The sequence below is a fragment of the Rhea pennata genome, chromosome 28 (genome assembly GCF_028389875.1).
Source record: "Rhea pennata isolate bPtePen1 chromosome 28, bPtePen1.pri, whole genome shotgun sequence".
Lineage (NCBI taxonomy): Eukaryota > Metazoa > Chordata > Aves > Rheiformes > Rheidae > Rhea > Rhea pennata.
Window position 1 is genome coordinate 318445 of NC_084690.1, and position 17871 is coordinate 336315.

The 17871-nt window shown below is 59.7% G+C and overlaps 2 protein-coding genes across 2 annotated transcripts; both read right to left on the reverse strand.

The window, feature by feature from the left end:
* Positions 1-6889: 6889 nt before the first annotated feature.
* Positions 6890-9763, reverse strand: LOC134151993 (alpha-2B adrenergic receptor-like). The gene has a single exon (XM_062596992.1). It carries the CDS (start codon positions 8906-8908, stop codon positions 7682-7684), a length of 1227 nt encoding a protein of 408 aa, XP_062452976.1. The 5' UTR covers positions 8909-9763; the 3' UTR covers positions 6890-7681.
* Positions 9764-9798: 35 nt separating this feature from the next.
* On the reverse strand, positions 9799-17815 carry ELMOD3 (ELMO domain containing 3). The gene is made up of 10 exons (XM_062596794.1): positions 17751-17815; positions 17291-17360; positions 16809-16871; positions 16328-16419; positions 15825-15948; positions 14794-14916; positions 13705-13835; positions 13143-13219; positions 12806-12933; positions 9799-11958 (listed from the first exon to the last, which is right to left on the reverse strand). Exons 2-10 carry the CDS (start codon positions 17319-17321, stop codon positions 11738-11740), a joined length of 990 nt encoding a protein of 329 aa, XP_062452778.1. The 5' UTR covers positions 17322-17360; positions 17751-17815; the 3' UTR covers positions 9799-11737.
* Between the last annotated feature and the right edge of the window lie 56 nt (positions 17816-17871).

Here is a 17871-nt window from a genome sequence, read left to right on the forward strand (position 1 = left end):
AGCAAAAGGGACCTGGCGCCTTGGGCTTTTGCTGGAGATCAAGGCAGAAAGGCGAAGGCTTTCCATCGCTCCGAGTGCTTTGAAAAAACGTTTTTTTTCTTTTTTCCCTCTCTTTTTTTTTTCTCACAGCCTTCAAAACTCACCTTCTCCTTGCTGCGCAGAGACCTGCTCTAAGTAAAGCAGCAAGGTTGGGTTAAAAACCACAGAAACAAGGTAGGGGGAAAAATGCCCCCGGTTTTGGAATAATGGGAGCTGCCAAGAATCACGCGGGGTTTGTTTTCCTCCCTCCACAGCGCCTGGCGTTTCCCAACCACCGTTTGTTTTCCGTCGGCGCGGGCAATGAAAACACCAGAATTTGTTAGTGGCTCCGTGAGCCCATGCCGCAGAGAGGGACTAAAAGTGTCGTTTTATGCCCCCAAAATGGCTCTGGGGGACTGGAGTGGAGCTGGGGGGAGCAGTGGGCTCCGTACAGGCCCCATGCGCCCTATAAGGCTGGGGAGAACGAGGCCCACACAGGCCGTATAGAGCTAGGTGGGACGAGCCCCATGCAGGCCCCATAGGGCTGGGGGGGGAATGAGTGCCACATGCCCCATAGGGCCAGGAATGGGGGGTGGGGGGGGACACGAGCCCCACAGGGCTAGGGAGGAGGGGAGAGAGGAGCCCCATGTGCCCCATAGGACCAGGGATGGGGGGGGGGGCACAAGCCAATGTGCCCCACAGAGCTGGGGAGGACAAGAGCCCCACAGGGCTGGGGAGGAGGGGAGAGAGGAGCCCCACGTGCCCCATAGGGCTGGAGATGGAGGGAAAAGAGCCCCACATCTCCCATAGGGATGGGGAAGGGGGGGGGAGAGGAGCCCCACTGGGCTGGGGAGGAGGGGAGAGAGGAGCCCCACGTGCCCCATAGGACCAGGGATGGGGGGAGAGGGGCCCCACAGGACTGGGAGGAGCGGGGAGAGGAGCCCCACATGCCCCACAGGGCCGGAGATGGGGGAAGAGGAGCCTCATGTACCCCATAGGGCCGGGGTTGGGGGGGGGGGAGGAGCCCCACAGGGCTGCGGAGGAGGGGAGAGAGGAACCTCATGCACCCCATCGGGCTGGGGGAGGCACAAGCCTCACCTGCCCCACAGGGCGAGGGAGAGGGGGGGACACGAGCCCCACACGGGCGCCCCGCTGCCCGCTCCTGCCCCGTGGCCCCCCCAGCCGCCGTGGCCCCCCCCCCCCGGCGCCACCGCCTACCCCCCCCCCCTCCCGCCCCGACGCCGCTCTCACCGCGGCCGCGGGCGGGGCCGACGCGCGCGCGCGCGCGGCCCCGCGCTCTCGAGCGCCCCCCGGGGCCGCCCCGCCCCCCGCGCAGGGGCGCGGCGGCGCCTCCCCGGCCCCGTCATGGCTCGGCACCTCCCGCCGCGGAGCTGAGCCGCTGCCCCCATGGCACCCTGTCCCCGTCATGGGTCCCCACCACACCCAGGGATGGTGGCCCCGTCCCCATCGCAGGTCCCCGTCACCCCCTCAAGGCTCCTGTCCCCCATCATGGGTCCCCATCACCCCCAGGGATGGTGGCCCCATCCCCATCACAAGTACCCGTCACCCCCTCGAGGCTCCTGTCCCCCATCATGGGTCCCCACCACCCCCAGGGATGGTGGCCCCATCCGCATCGCAGGTCCCCGTCACCCCCTCGAGGCTCCTGTCCCCCATCATGGGTCCCCATCACCCCCAGGGATGGTGGCCCCATCCCCATCACGTGTCCCCATTACCCCCCAGGCCCTGTCCTCATCACAGTCCCCATCACTCCTGTCTCACACCCACTAAAATCTTGGAAACTCTGGGAAAAGTGGGGACACTTGTCACCCAAATGGCACCAAAAATGCCCCCAAAAGGCAGCACTTTTCCCCTGACTCACGACGATGATGTTTTAAACACCCTGTGGGCTGGCAGTGAAAATTTGCCTTTAAGTGCCGCTGAGAGCTTTTTATCCTTTAATAGTTGTCTCATAGGGAAAATAATATATATATATATATATTTTTTTAAAAAAAGTGGCAGTTTGACTTATTTACTTCATAGGGAAAAGAGAAGGGAGAAAGCAGGGGGGTTCGGGAGACGCGGTGCCTCGATAAACTTCGGGGGAGCTTGTGCCTTCATCAAGGATCTAGGACTTTCCTCCTTTTTTTTCCCTCAGTTTTTCCAGCCCAGCTGTGGGACTTCTGGCACCTACAGAAACACCGATAATGGCAAAATTCACTCCGTTCCCGTGGTGCAGGTGCTTCATGCTTTGGCTCCTGCCGCCGCCGCCCAGTCCCAGAGATCGTCTCCTTCCGACTCATCACCGAAACAAGAAGATTTCAGATTTTCAGCTTTTTTTTTTTCTTTTTTAATACTTTCTGTACAAAGTGCCTGTTCTGGCTTTTAATCTCCCCAAATCGCGCAGCAGCAGCGAATTGCTGCGATGGTGTCTATGGTTACCGTATCTTCCCTTCCCCGGCTTTTATTACGTTGCCATTAAATCGAAATACAAATAAAGAGCTTTCACAAGCCCTGAAGGCCCAAGGAGCCGTTCCCAGAGCCTTATTTTTAAATGTTCAGCTGGAAACCAACGTTTTTCCCTCGTGAAGAAGCGAAGATGCGCTTGCCGCGCTGGAGTGCAAAAGTGGTCCAAACTTTATCGCTGCCAGGGAGGGAAGAAAGTTGAGGAAGGAGAAGGCACCTAGATATCTTAAATCATTTTCTATGTTAATTATCTGCGGGTTTCTTTGCCACCCCGGGCAGGGAGGGTGATTGAGGAGCTGTGATTTAGCCCGGGAACCTGCCGCCTGGAGCCAGGACACGCAGTGGGAGCCAGCTGCGAAGCGGCGTTTCCTCCTGGGAGGTGGTGGTGGTGGTGGGGAAACAGCTAAAAAACCAACCTCACCCCCCCCCCCCCCAAATCTCTGCAGCAACCCACGGTCCGAGCCAGCCACCCCTTTCTTTTCGGGAAACTGCGTTAAAAGAAGCAACGCGAAAACACCGGCTGCCGAGGAGCAGGCTGAGACCTGGCAGGAACTCGTCGCATGTCCCCACCCCCGCTCCACCACCACCACCACCACGAGCATCATCCAAGCTGAACGCCTGCAGCCACCTTGCTGGCCGTTTCCCAGCCCAGTTGGAGGGAGCACACGCTTACTGGTACCAGTTCTGGCCCCGTACGAAGCCGAGGCCAAACCCCAGCAAGGAGCAAAACCTCCCGGACGGAGCCGGACTGACCGGCGTTGCTTGGGAGAGGGCTGGAAAACAAGCAATTAGCATTTCCGCCCAATTAATCTCTCTGTCTCCCGGCGCTTCCCAATGGGAATTTATTAGGAGGGAGCAGTGGGAATGAGGCGGTGGGGAGGGAGGGGGGGGTCAGCAGCCCGCCGGGCTTCGGCACGAGCCGAAACGGGCCAGAGCTTCGGCCACTTTGGCTTTTTTTTTTTAATTTTTGCCGTGGCAAAAAATTCCCAGCTCATCACCGCTAACGGGAGCCGGCGTGGCCGTCGGCAATCATTAACCAGGCAGCAAACGGCGGGACAGGGAGGAAAGAGGGCGACTCGGGGATGGGCGGCTGCCAAAATCCCCGCCGGCGCCCGGCTCCGCGGAGCAAAAATGCACATTAATGCCCAGGAATGGTAATAGCACGTAGGTTTTTGGTGCTAATAACGCCATGGGGCTGGCAGCTGGGGCTGGCAGCTGAGCACCGGGGTGCTGAGGGGCCACCCCAGAACCGGGAAATGCTTTATTAGCTTTAATTTTGAGGGGAAAAAGGCGAATTTGGGCAGGCATTTTTTTTTTCCCTAGCAAGCCTGGCTAAGCTGGATATGGATATAAGGGGGGGACTCGGAGCACAGGGATGCACAGGACCATGCTCAGCCCCACAGGACTGTGCTCAGCCCCATGGGACCATGCTCAGCCCCATATGACTGCACTCAGCCCTATAGGACCATGTTCAGCCCCATGGGATCGCGCACAGCCCCACAGGACCATGCTCAGTCCCACAGGACTACGCTCAGCCCCATGGGACCATGCTCAGCCCCACAGGACCATGCCCAGTCCTGCAGGATCATGTCTAGCCCCATACCAGCACACTCAGCCCCATGAGATCATACACAGCCCCACAGGACAATGCTCAGCCCCACGGGTCCATGTCCAGTCCCCCAGAACTATGCCTAGCCCCATAGGTCCATGCTCAGCCCCACAGGACTATTCCCAGCTCCACAGGACCAGGCTCAGCCCCACAGGATCATGCCCAGTCCCCCAGGACTACGCTCAGCCCCATGGGTCCATGCTCAGACCCCACAGGACCACACTCAGCCCCACAGGACCATGCCTAGCTCCACGGGATGGTGTGCAGTCCCATAGGATTATATTCAGCCCCATAGGATTACGCTGAGCCCCACAGGACTACGCTCAGCCCCACAGGACTGTATCCAGTCTCCTAGGACTATGCCTAGCCCCACGGGACCATGCTAAACCCCATAGGACTATGCTCAGCCCCACAGGACCATGCCCAGCTCCACGGGACAGTGCCCAGCCCCACAGGATCATACACAGTCCCGCAGGATCATACACAGTCCTGCAGGACCACACTCAGCCCCATAGAACCACACTCAGCCCCACAGTACTGCACTCAGCCCCACAGGACCATGGCCAGTCCCCCAGGACTATGCCCAGCCCCATAAGACCATACTCAGCTCCACAGCACCACGCTCAGCCCCACAGGACAATGCCCAGCCCCATGGGACAGTGCCCAGCCCCGTAGGACCATGCCCAGCTCCATAGGGCCATGCTCCGCCCCATGGGATCATACACAGCCCCATAGGACCACTCTCAGCTCCGTAGCACTGTGTTCAGCCCTGCAGAAGCATGCCCAGCCCCACAGGACCGTGCCCAGCCCCATAGGACGGTGCCCAGGCGGGAGGCGCGAGAGCCACCAGCTGCCGGCAGCACCCAGCCGGGTTCTCCTGGTCTCCAGCCAGCAGGCGCTGGCACCGGCGCTGCCGAGCGGCGCCGGCTCAGATCGCACGCCCCGCCGGCGCTCGCCCCCAGCGGCATCCCAGGCAGGCCAGCCCCACACGCCAATGGCCGCCGGCTCCGAGGGGCAGGACGAGGCTGGGAAAAGGCTGCCCAGAAGTTCAGGCAACTCAGGGCCAGCCAGAAGCCGGGTCCCCGGCGGGACGGGGAGGTGGAGAGGCGGCGGCCCAGCTCCACCGCGGCGAGGATGAGCTCTCCCCGGCCCTGGCCCCGTGGTGCTGGCTTTCCTGCTCGGACATCCGGTGTCCCCAAGTGCTCGGCTTGTCCCCTGTGCACTGGGGTCCTCATATCGGGTGGGAACGGCCTGAGAAGTCTCCCCATGTGATCTAAAGCCCGTGGTGATGCAAGGATGGTTGGCCAGGCAGGGCGGGGGGGGGGGAGGGTCTTAGCTAGGGCTGGCTTGGAAAAGTGTGGGTCCCAGGGCACCAATGTGGGCAGCAAGGCACTGATGTAGGTCACTGTAGACCAGCATGGGTCACCATGTACCGGACGGGTCACCATACACTGGTGTGGGTCATGATACATTGGTGTTGGTTGCGGTGCACCATCATGGGTCACAATGCACCAGTGTGGGTCACGATACCCTGGTGTGGGGCACCATGCATTGGCATTGGGCACAATGCACCAGTGTGGGTCACCACACACTGCTGTGGGGCACAATGCACCAGCGTGGGTCACAGTGCACTAGTGTGGGTCATGCAACACCATCATGAGTCACGATGCACTGGTGTGGGTCACCATACGGCTTGTGTGGGGCATGACGCACTGGTGTGGGGCATGACGCACTGGTGTGGGTCTCAGTGCACTGGTGTGGGTCATGGTACACCATCACAAGTCACACCAGTGTGGGTCACGATGCACCAGTGTGGGTCACCACGCACTGGTGTGGGGCACAACACACCACAGTGAGTCACCATACACCGACATGGGTCATGAGACACCATCGTTAATGCACAATACACCAGTCGTGGGTCACAACACACCGCCGCTGAGCCACGACGCAGTCGCATGGGTCACGATACACCCACGTGGGTCACGAAACCCTGGTGCGGGGCGCGATACACCGCTGCGAGTCACAATGCTACCTCGCAAGCCACGACGCGACCGGGAGCCACCCTACACCGCCGTGGGTCGCCATGTGCCGAAATGGGGTCGCGAGACACCGCCGTGAGCCATGGCTACACCCGTAGCGGGGGGGGGGGGGTCACAGGGCACCGCCGTGGGTCGCGATACACTGCCCTGCGACTCGGCCAGGCTTGGACAACCCAAAAAGGGGGACGCACGCATGCACACGGGGGGTGCAGCTCGACGCACAACCCTTCTATTAGACCCTAGAGAATCCACCCCGCTCTGCTGGATGGGGGCAGCGGTGGGGGGGGGGACACGTCCCCCATCATCCCCCCTCCCCATCCCTCTCCACGTTCAACCCTTGTCCGGTTGAACATCCTCGGGGCTGCGGCATCAGCGCCTGCAGGAAGCGGAGATTTGATTTATTCCTGGGGGTGGTGGTTTGGGGAGGAGGCTGGGGTTGGGCGGGGGGGACGTTATTTTTTCGTGCACTGCCATAAATAACCGATCCCAACCCTCGGAAACAATTTGTTCCCGCTCTCGTCGCAAACATTCCTCCCGGCCGTTGCGCTTCCCAGGACGGCGACCCGGAGCCATCGGTCAAGCGCAGCCAAAAAAGCGGCTGCAGGTCTCGGGAAATAAATCAGTGCCGGGGAGGTCTCGGATGTTCCCCCTCCGCGGCTGGGTAGGGGCGAAGAGATCTCCCACGTCGCCCGTCCCAGAAAGCATCTTCCAGTCTCCAAGAGTCCCACTCGACCCGGTCAAAAGCAGCGAGAAAGTGAAGTTTTTCTTATTACAAAATATCTTTTATTGTTAAAAAGCCTGCGGCCAGCCGGGGTGGGGGGCTGCGGCCCCTGCCGAGCTCACGCCTGGGGACACTCCCAGCCTCTGGAAAGAAAGAGGAGGGGAAAAAGGCAAAAAAGAAAGAAAAGAAAGAAAAAAAGCAGGTTTCCCCAGGGTTTGGGGACATCTCTTGCAGGACAGAGGTGGAGAAGAGGGAGAAGGACCAGCTCAACCCGTCATAACGCGCCGGCTCGTGCCCCGCCCCCGCCGCAAGCTCTGGGGTTTCTGCAGCCAAAATTGCATCCTGGGGAGGAAAAGAGGGAGGAGGAAAAAAAAAAAAAAGAGAGAGAGAGAGAGAGAGGGAGAGAGAGAGAGAGAGAGAGAGAGAGAGATGAGGAGCAGCCGGCCCTGGAGACGAGCCGGGAAAGCGGAGTCCCACGGGGCGGGCAGCTTCGGGAGCCTGCGTGGGAGGGGAGCTGCAGGCTCCTGGGGTCTGCTCTCCGCCGGTAACGATGAACAGGACACCAGAGGGGAAAAAAAAAGGGGGGGATGGAGAAAGTAGGGAGAAGGAGAGATGAAGACGGGGAGAGAAAAGACAGGGCCCAAGGACGGGAAAATCCTTCCCGAAGGCCATTGGCCGTGGGGTCAGAAAAAGGACCCGCAGCCAACGGCTGGAGAGGGGAAGCAGCTGGGGCTGCGGGGTTTCGGGACCCTCAAAAGAGGTGGGAGGATGGAGCCAACAGGGAGGAAGGGGCCGGCCGGCGTGTCACCAAGCCCCCCACACCGGAGCCCCTCACCAGGCCGTCTGGGCCCAGCGGCGGCAAAGGATGCGGCGGAAAGCCTTGCGGAAGTCCTGGTTGAAGATGGTGTAGATGACAGGGTTGAGGGAACTGTTGCAATAGCCGATCCAGAAGAAGAACTGGAAGACGCTGTCAGGGACCTTGCAGCGTTCGGGGCAGACGGCGCCCAGGCTGTAGAGGAAGAAGAAGGGGAACCAGCAGAGCACAAAGACACCGATGACCACGGCCAACACAAAGGTGAAGCGCTTCTCCCGGTTGAGCTGCGCCTTCTTCCTCCAAGGGCTGGCACTCAGCGTCGGCGCCTGCTGCACCAGCACCACCCGCCCCGTGCCCGTGGCCAGCGTGTCCATGGGGCGCCCGGTGCCCGTTGAGTGCCCGTTGGGCTGCTCCATGCTGGGCTCCCCTGGTGGGGGCTGGCCAGGGCTGGGGGCTGCCGGTGGCTCCTTGGAGCTCAGCAGGGAGGTCTGATCTGCTGGCACGGGAAGGTTCCCCGGGTGCTCTCCCTCTCCTGGGTGTCCGGGTAGTTTGGTGGCGCCATCGGAAGCCGTGGTTTGGGTTGATGGCGTTGGGGGCTTGGCCACTTTGGGCTTGCTCTGGTGGGAGCCATGGCGGTGGCGGCGCTTGGCGATCAAGTAGATGCGCAAGTACACGAGGATCATGATGAGACATGGTGCAAAGAAGGAGCCAATGCTGGAGGAGAGGATGTACCAAGCCTCCTCGTTGAGCTTGCACTGCGGCCGCCCGCTGGGCGCATCCTTCTTCTCACCCTTGTAGATGAGGGGCGGGAGGGAGATGACGGCCGCGATCATCCACACGATGAAGATGCTGCACTTGATGCGGCGCGGCGTGCGCTTGGCATTGTACTCGATGGCGCGGCTCACGGACCAGTAGCGGTCGAGGCTGATGGCACAGAGGTGCACGATGGACGAGGTGCAGAAGAGCACGTCCAAGGCCAGGTAGATCTCGCACCACGTCTTCTGGAAGTACCAGTAACCCATGAGCTCGTTGGCGAGGGAGAAAGGGATGATGAGGGTGGCCACCAAGATGTCCGCGGCCGCCAAAGACACAAGAAAGAGGTTCTGCGGGGCTCGCAGCGAGCGGCTGGTCAGCACGGCGATGATCACCAGCACATTGCCCAAGATGGTAAAGAGCACCAGGAAGGTGATGGCGGCAGCGATGGCCGCGGTGGCTTGCACCGAGTAGCCCCCAGGGCCAGCCATGGCCCTGGCGCTGCCCTGACCGGCACGGTCCAGCCACTGGCACTCAACAGCCCCCCGGGACACGGGCTGCAGGGCAGGAGAACAGGGCTGGAGGGTGCCAGGCAGCCATAGCCCCGCTTGCCATGCTGCCGGCCCGGCTGCCTGCCTTGTCTGGGGCCTCCTGGGGCTGCCCGTGCTCCTGCTGGGTGTCCCTAGAGCTACCTGCACTGCCTGTGCCCCTGCCTGGTGTCCCTGGAACTATCTGTGTCCCTGCCCGGTGTCCCTAGAGCTGCCTGTGCTGCCCAGTGTCCCCAGTGCTGCCTGCACCCTGCCCGGTGTCCCTAGAGCTGCCTGCGCTGCCCTGTGTCCCCAGTGTTGCCTGCACCCTACCCGGTGTCCCGAGAGCTGCCTGCACTGCCCAGTGTCCCGAGAGCTGCCTGTGCTGCCCGGTGTCCCTAAAGCTGCCCGCGCCCTGCCCGGTGTCCCTAAAGCTGCCTGCACTGCCTGGTGTCCCCGGCGCTGCCCGCGCCCTGCCCGTCCCGAGAGCTGCCTGCACTGCCCGGTGTCCCGAGAGCTGCCCGCTCCCTGCCCGGTGTCCCGAGAGCTGCCTGCACTGCCCGGTGTCCCCGGCGCTGCCCGCGCCCTGCCCGTCCCGAGAGCTGCCTGCACTGCCCGGTGTCCCGAGAGCTGCCCGCGCCCTGCCCGGTGTCCCGAGAGCTGCCTGCACTGCCCGGTGTCCCCGGCGCTGCCCACAGCCCAGCTCCACCGCCCTCCCCGCCACTGCCAGTGCCCCGCGCGTCCCTGCCTGCCGGTGCCGCCGCCGGTGCCGCCGCCGGTGCCGGTGCCGCCGGGCTCTGTGCTGCCCGGCGCCGCCTCCGCGGCGTTTTAAGCCGGGCGCGGGAGGGGTTTGTGCCGCCGCCGCCGCCGCCCCGGGGGCGGAACCGGGCGGCGCCGCGGGGGGAGGCCGCGGCCCCGGGGGTGTCATGAGCTGCGGCAGCCTCAGCCCGGGAGCCGCGTCTTCCCTCGGGAGCCTCTTTGCTCCTCTCGTCCCCAAAGACGACCCCCAAGAACAGGCTATTCCCCGGGCTGCCCTGCCTCCTTCCTCCCCTGGCTCCCTGAAGCCCTCGGGGGCAGGAGCCGCCGCCAGGCCGGGTTATTCGGGGCCGCACAAAGCCCCCTAGGCCCAAAAGGGCTGCCATTCCCGCGCTCGAGCTGCTTCCGCCCCACAGCTCCGGGAAAGCGAGGCACAGCGGGAATTGCCTCCTCTTCCTCGCAACAAAATGAAAAAGAAAGAAAACACCCCAGCTTTGAGCGGAAAAACACGGCACATCCCGGCACACAAGGCAGGAGAGGAGCCGGCCCTGCGGCGCAGGCAGGGAATCCCAGGGAATACTTCTTTCCCCCAGCTCGAGGCAGACCAAGGCCGGCGCGGGGAAGAGCTGGCTTTTCCCCCCTGCCCTGAGGAAAGCGCCGTTCCCACGCCAGAGCCGGGATATCCAAACCCGGAGCCACGGAGTGTTTTTCCGGCCCAGTCACCGAGCTGTCACGAATCCCTTCACCTTTTCACGTGGGATAATGGCATGAGTCAGCCGCGGCGCCCCGTTCAGCAGCATATCGCTCTTTTGTCTCTGCGGCTCCTCGATGTTGGTTGTGAAAAGACACCTTTTGTCTGCAACTCCCGTCTTCTTTTTGGTGGTGGTGGTGGGATTTCATTGCATGCTGTTTTTTTCCCCCTCTCCTCTTTCTTTTCTTTCTTTCTTTCTTTCTGCAGGGCAGAAGATGCTTTTGGAGCATTTCTAAGCACCTGCTGCTGCCAGCACATGCCGGGCACATAGCAACTGTTACCGCTCTGAGCTTGGTTCCTCTCCCCGTCTAACGGCGAAGCTCTCCCCACGCCGCTGGCCGCTACGGACCTGCTTTTGCCAGGACACGGAGCTGCCGCCATCTCGCTCCTCCCCGTCTTAGGGGTGCCGCCAGAGCAGGGGTGCGCCGAGCCCCTCTGGCGGCGCTGACCACGAAGCGGCAGAGCCCAGGCCCGCGTGTGCGAGCGAATGGGAAATGGGTTGGAAACGCAGCCCTCGGCCAGGATCGCGCGAGTCCTCCATGAAGCGGGACGAGCTTTTCTCTGCTGTCTCCAACAACCCTCTGCCAGCACAAATCTCACCCTCCATCCACAGAAACCGTAAGCAAACGCAAGTCACAGTCTTCGGTATGCCAAGAAACGTGTTTCTCCACCTTTTCTTAATGAAGTATTTAGGTACAAACACACAAGAACATACACACGCAGCAACACCCCCGGAGGGTCCACAAGGGCTCCCCAAATCTTGGGACACACAAGCTGTCGGCCGCTGCCCGAACTGCAGCAACGTGGCTGCGTTCATGCTCCCAGCGCGCCATCAACGCAAAATACTGTGCCTTAGCCCCACAGCTAAGGCCGTTTGACCCTCCACGTGCTGCCAGTGCAGTGATTCGGAATGCCTGTGAGAGAGGAGGATCTCCACAGACTTTCTTGGTGCCAGGGTCCCATCCAGATCTCCAACCGCCACGTCCCGAGGTGGACCAGGAGGCAGCAGCTCAGCTGCCTCCTCATTTCCTCCAGACCAATTCTTTGCTCTCAGGCAAAAGTTTACGCTCTACTGACTGCCCTAAGTTCAGTGCCGGACTCTTCTCCCGCTGCGTTTCTCATCGTCTCCGAGCTAGCAGCTACCTCACAGCCGGAGGTGTTGCTCGGTGTCTACCATCTTGACCCATGCAGCCCTTTCCAAACCTCTCTAACCAGCAGGGCCACGGTCAGGCAAGCTCCAACAGCTGTGCAGCAAGCAAGGTTCCTGCTGCGGGTTTCCCCTGGCTTCAGATCAGTCGAGCATCTCCTTCCAGCTCAACTTGCAGGTCACAAATGCCCGTGAAGTTTATCTCTTTGCTGGCCTGGCTGCTAGCAATGGAGCTGATGTTGCCAGAAGCAGAAAATGGGTGCTGAACGCCATCTGTTAGCAATGCAATGCTTCTGTTCATGTAGGTCTCTAAGGATTTCAGGAGTTGCTTTGGTTTCTTTTTGGTGAATGACTCCAATTCTGGAAAAGTCAAAGCAAAAACACGGAAAGACTGTGAGGTCTGCATGGTCTCAGGGATGCAGCATGGAATGTACATTCCTGAGATAAAGTTTTTACCCTGCCTTCACAAGCTTTATTTCTGGTGTCTCAACATATTATTGACATCCCCTTCTGGAAACCATATTTTTTTGTAGGAGAGGCAGCACTTGGCATGAGAAAGCATGAAAAAACTTCTTGCTGAAAACCCTTGGGCAAGCTCAGAGCCCAAAGAGCGAGCCTGGCCACAACAGCTGGACCCCATTTTAAAAGGGAGCCATTAGCACAGCCCATCTGAGCAGCTCTGTTTACATCAGGCCCATCTTCTCCAGGGTAAATAACCCTGCTGTTTGATTTAATGCTTACTGCAAAAAGCACGGCATCGGCAACTCCGCTTAGACTTTGCGCTATGCTGCTTACACAACTGTGTGCTGTACTGTGTCAGCAAGCCTGTAGCAACAGGCGCTCAGGGCAGGGGGTAAGAAACATCCCAGTTTGGCTCCTCAAGCTACCGCGACACAACACCCCTCTGAACCGGGCGGGCGCTTCCACAGGCACTCACCTCTCTAGTATCTGAGACGCAATGGGAGGAAAACCATGGGGCACTAATATATTAATTACTGTTCTTGATAGAAAGTAAACGCCGGAGCGAAGATGAAGCGACGAGGAGGGGCTCAGGCCTTCCGTGTGTTTCACCCCTGCTCTTTAGTCCTAGCAGGCTACGAACATCCTCATGTGTGGCAAAGTACACCAAAAATATGCCACGATAGTCCTCTAGGCCTCTGGTTATTTTCCTTGCAGAGGGAAAGGAAGGCAAAGCAGGGGAACGCACCCTTTAGCAGGAAGCCGGAGTCGGCAATGGTTTTGTGCTGCGCTTTCCAGATGCTGTAGAGGTGCAGAAAGGCCGCCACATACACGTCGTTCAACACCACGATGACTTGCTGCCTGCGGTTACACTCTCTGAAAGGGACAGAGGCAGGCTCAGCCGAAAAGACTCCGCGTCCCACACTCGCCCGCAGAGACTGGAGCGAAACCGCGCATTCTGCTTGACGGCAGCTGCCAAGAGGATGCCGTTTCGCCTCTCTGCCAGCGCGCGGCGCGGTTCCCCCGACAGCGCAAGGATCCGGCGCAGCCCAGCCCCGCAGCCGCTCGCTCACTCGGCGCCTCACCTCGAGAGCCGTTCCTCCCTCAGGGCCTGGATCACGATGCGAGTGATGTTCACTGACATGATGCAGAAGGGGAAATTCTGCAAGAGAACCGGCGTTACGTCAGCGCTGCTGCTGCCACCGAAGGGCCTCCTCTCCTTCAGCCCGCAGCCCTGCTACCTGCCTTACTTCAGCATCACGACATCTGCGGATTCACGTACCGGGACAGCAGTACTACGGATATGGGCTCAGACGGACGCCGGGGCTCAAACCAAGCTTGTATCCAGGTTAAAGCCAAACGTACCCAAGACCGATACCCCAAGTCAAAAGCGAAAGCCTCTACCCACTCCTGCGTTCGCGCCGTTCTGCTCTCAGCTCATGAGCTCCACAGCGCAGAGATCAGTCAATATTAGAGCCCTATCATGAATGGTCCCAGAGACCCCACCACCGAGCAAGCAGGCACAGCGACAAGTCAAGCCCTCAATTCAAAGAAAAGCAGGTTTTTGTGCTTACCTTTCCCTGAGCTTTAGGAATAAATAGGTAAATACCACCGCAGAGAGTAAGCAAAGAAGGTGGAAGGACGTGCCTGGGTTTCGTGGTGGGATAGCTTGAAAATCTTGAGAGCTAGAGGGAGCGTCTGAGAGTCCATGACAAAGTACAACATTTGCATTAAGCCCAGCATCCCTGTCCCTCGCAGGTCAGTCCCGGGATCGGCACCTTCAAGGTAAGGAGAGCCTGGTGAACCGAGGGACCGCCAGGCCCACCCAAAGCCGCTTGCCAGTCGCCTGCTCTCTTTCTCGGGCTGGATGTACTCTGCCACGGCCCTGGCATTTCAAGAGCAGGGGAACCACTGAAGTCTGGTCCCTCCAGGAGTCACATCCCGGGGAAAAGCTTTGGGGGAATTCCTGCACCGGTGTCAGAGCCTCTCTCATGTGAGCAAGCACTCCCTCTCCACATACCTATTTTCCATCACATCTCTAGGAATTAGTGTCTTCAAGATCTACCCACCCCAAGCAGATCTGGCTGAAGCTGGTAAACTAACGCAGGGATCTTAAAACCAGTTGTGCCCTTGGCACTGTAGAGGTGAGGGAGTCATTCACCTTCTGCTGAAGTTTTTAGATGTCATTAAAAACTGGCTGGTTTAACACAAAAGCCAACCAGATTGAGAACTCCTGCAAAGCAGCACTTGACAAGACAGAGACCGCTTTAATCATGGTGTTTTTCTTACAAAGCAGCGGCTGAAAGCAATCTGCACCGCAACCTTAGCGACAGAGCCCTGACCAGTGCGTTGCTAATAAACCAGCCCTCCAGAGACAGCTCATTAGCCACAGAGATCGCTTGCTAATGAAAAACATTAATAGCCCAGCAAAGCAGTTACACCAGTTAGTCCTTGTTATGCCAGCACCAGTTGGAGACAGGCAACTGTGCCAGGGCAGCAGCAGGCACCGGCGTATCAGCACTGGGCTATTCAGTCCAGGTGTTGCACTGGCTGTGACAGCTGGCTGGGGCAGCAGCAGCTACAGACCTGCTACCAAATGACAGCAAGAGCAGCAGCTGCATAACGGGAACAAGTGCCAAACCCTTTACGTTCTCTTTGGATCCCACCTCTGGAGGAGGGAACGGGATTGGCCTGATCTCCCTGGCAAAGATTCGCTCGCTCTCCCCTCTGCCGTACCTTGAAAGCCGAGCTCTTCCCAGTGTGCACCGAAGCGCGGGCAGCTCATCGTGGAGCAGGTTAGTTTCTTGTAAATGGTCTGCAAGATTCTCATGTGCACTTTCTCATTATTATCCAAGCCACCTGGCAGAGAAAACATCCCTCAGCACCTCTGCAACAGTGAACAGCTTGCTTCCCTAACGAGCCACGGAGGGGAAAGAACCACTAGCAGCTGCAGGGTAGGTGTGTAAAGCTAGAATCCCGCTGGAGAAGAAATACCACTGCAGAAAACTGCCTGTATCAATGAGGGAATATCGAAGCCAAGCTTATCCTGCTGGAGAGGAGGAAAAAAAAAAAAGGATTAGAGGTGCAGAAAGAGAACTACGGTACTGCAGACCACACTGGGTACTGATTAACTTTGACATTGCAGAAGTTTTGCTAAAACACTGGCCAAAGTAGCACTGCCTAAGGAACCACGACCAGTACACAAACCACTTGCACAGGCAAAAGTTCTGCGCAAATGTGCTCGACACGTGCAACCCACCATGGGCCAGCCAGAAACGATGGCTTGGCTGGACATGGACAATCTAGGGCCCACGTGAGGAGAGGAACAGCCAGGCCAGGGCACACGCTACACCGAGATACGGACCGAATTAATGTCTCGTGAGTTTTCATCGCTGTCTGAAAGAAGAGATGGTGATCAGGAAGGGCTGGGCAGCCCCAGAGCACCTGCCTGGTATTGTGTCACTCCCTTGCTGCGGGCACAGGGCTAGCACGGCGGAGGAGTCACCAAAACCCTCTCCACAGATGTTGCCAGTCGATGGAAGGGAGCTTGTGAGTATGCTGGCAACAGGGGAGCAATGGAGACGCCAGGATAGCAGAGAACGCCTGCTCCAGGACAAGCGGGCTGCCACAGGATCTCGGCTTGTGCTGAGACCCCCTCGGGTTGCTTCATGTGGACCTCGTGCGGGACCAGCAACGATAAATCCGATGCTGCCCGGGCCGTTGCTTCGTATGGAGCTGCTTTTACGGAGTGGGAAGGGGATACTCACACTGAGCGATCGTGAGGGCCAGGTCCCGCTCTCCTTGCAGCTGCTGCTGGAGCCGTGGAGGGCCGAAGAGGAAGTGAACCAGAGCAGCCAGACCTTGTCTACGCACCGTTGCTTGGATCTTTTTCTATAGAGAAAACACGAAAAGAAACGATCAGGGTGGGCCAGCAGCTTTGGGAATCAACCAAGAGAAAACCCAGCAGGCAGGCTGGGAGTGAAGGGGTTGGGAAGAGCCAAGCAGAAGGCAGGCAAAAGCAAAGGGAAAGAGGGAAGTGAAAGACAGCATGGATAGGACAGAGAAAACGGCGGAGAACAGGAACAACGCGGACAGGGTGGGAAGCCCCGAGTTCAGGCCTCAGCTCTGCTGCTTGCTGCACAGTCTCACAGAGGTCACGCGCAGTTTTCAGTGCTCCCATCTCCTACTTCCTAAAACTTCCCGGGAGAGGCTAGCAAAGCTGCAGCCATGCGACCCGTGGAAGGGCCGGAGCATGTGGCCCTGCTCATACCCTGCACTCGGAAAGGTCCGCGGTCTGGAAGTACCGCAGCGCTTCGTTGAAAGAGATCAGGGGCACGGGACTGGCCAACTCCTCCAGCAGCCCTGCAGAGGGGCACAGAACAGGGTTAGCTCTCCGGCGCAAGCTTTGCCTCGTGCTCCAGCTTCCCCACGCCTCAAATAGCTCCTGCCTGACAGTTCAGTCATTGATGCTCACTTCTAAGTCACTACATACAGCAGCAAAGCAGTAGCGCTTGGGAGGCGAGGGGAACGAAATGCTTTTCCAGTCTGCTCCCTCTCCTTCTGCACCTTTCTGTCCTTTCTCCAGCCCTCTGCCGCCCCCCAAACCTTGTCCCAGCCGCACGCCCAGCTGGCGTGGTCTCTGTGCTCTCTGGGGCCAGCTCCCTTCCTCTGCCCTGCTCTTTTCCATCCAGTGTTATGAACTATAATGCACCTCTTTCTCCCAGACAGCAGCTGCTGTCATTTAGCTGTACCTGACTGGTTGTTTTCCAAGGCCTCCCATTCCTCCTGGGCTCGCCGCCACTCCTCGCTGGGCTCTGCCAACAGAAAGACTGAAGGTTAGATTCAGCTGAAAGACCCAAGACGGTGTTCGCTTGCTTCCTCCAGCGCTTGTCAGGACGTTTAGGGAGACGTCCGGCAGGCAAAACATCCCCTTCTGCTTCTTTTCACTCGCTCACCTCGTGGCTGCTCTTCCGTCCTCCCTGGGATGAGCACGGTGCTCAAACCCGTTCAGGGCAATCCCCCCCGCCCAACAGCCAAAGTCCCTAAACATGCTATGAGGTTTCTCCTGGCAACAACGGGGAGAAAAGGTGGCAAGTTTGGGCCGCACTTTGCGAAGCAGGGCAAAGCCTTTGCCAAGCTGAGCGACGGATTCGCCTCACAGCCCGCAAACTCCCCGGACGTTTCCGCCACCGAGAAACAAGATAAATAAAGATGAAGCCCAGCGGGCACTTACCGGCTCCTGTAGGCTGGCCCGCTCCCTGCATAAGAGCCTGCAGGAGACTATTCTGCCTCAGAGCCGAGACCTGAGCAGAGAGAGACGCAGCAGTCACCCGGCAGGGAAAAGAAGCGAGTAAAACGGACCAGAAACCGATCCCGCCCCGATCCTTCCGGGGACCCCCAACCCCCTGAGCTTTTCCCTTAGGGAACAGACCCCGTTCCGCGCCGGGGGAGGGAGCCAGGAAGGCGTCTGAGGCCGCGGTTCGGTTTTACCCGCCCGCGCGTTACCGGCTCCGGGCTGCAGCCCATCGGCCGAGGGCGGGAGCGGCAAAGGCCGTGGGGGCCGGGCCTCGGCCCGCTGCCGCCCCCTGCCCCGCTCCCCTGACCTCTGACCCCGTCCCGCCTCGACCCTTAACCTCAGACCTCCTCCTCGCCCGCCCCTCTCCTTTGACCCCTGGCCTTTGACCCGCGCCCACCGGAAGCGGCGGCGCGGAGCGCCGCGGGCGCTGCAGACGCGCGCTCGGCCCGAGCACCGGCGCTGCCGAGCCGCAGGGCGCAGGCGCGGCCGTGCGCTGCCTGCCGGGAGCTGCAGTCCTC

Excerpts from the sequence above, each read along its gene's own strand:
- ELMOD3 (XM_062596794.1), bottom strand. The coding sequence starts at position 17,321 with ATGCAGGGAGCGGGCCAGCCTACAGGAGCCG. Across the intron at positions 16,420-16,808 it reads CTTGGAAAACAACCAGTCAG|GGCTGCTGGAGGAGTTGGCC; the intron begins GTACAGCTAAAT and ends GCCCCTCTGCAG. Across the intron at positions 14,917-15,824 it reads GGCCCTCACGATCGCTCAGT|GTGGCTTGGATAATAATGAG; the intron begins GTGAGTATCCCC and ends TTTCTCTGCCAG.
- LOC134151993 (XM_062596992.1), bottom strand. The coding sequence starts at position 8,908 with ATGGCTGGCCCTGGGGGCTACTCGGTGCAAGCCACCGCGGCCATCGCT.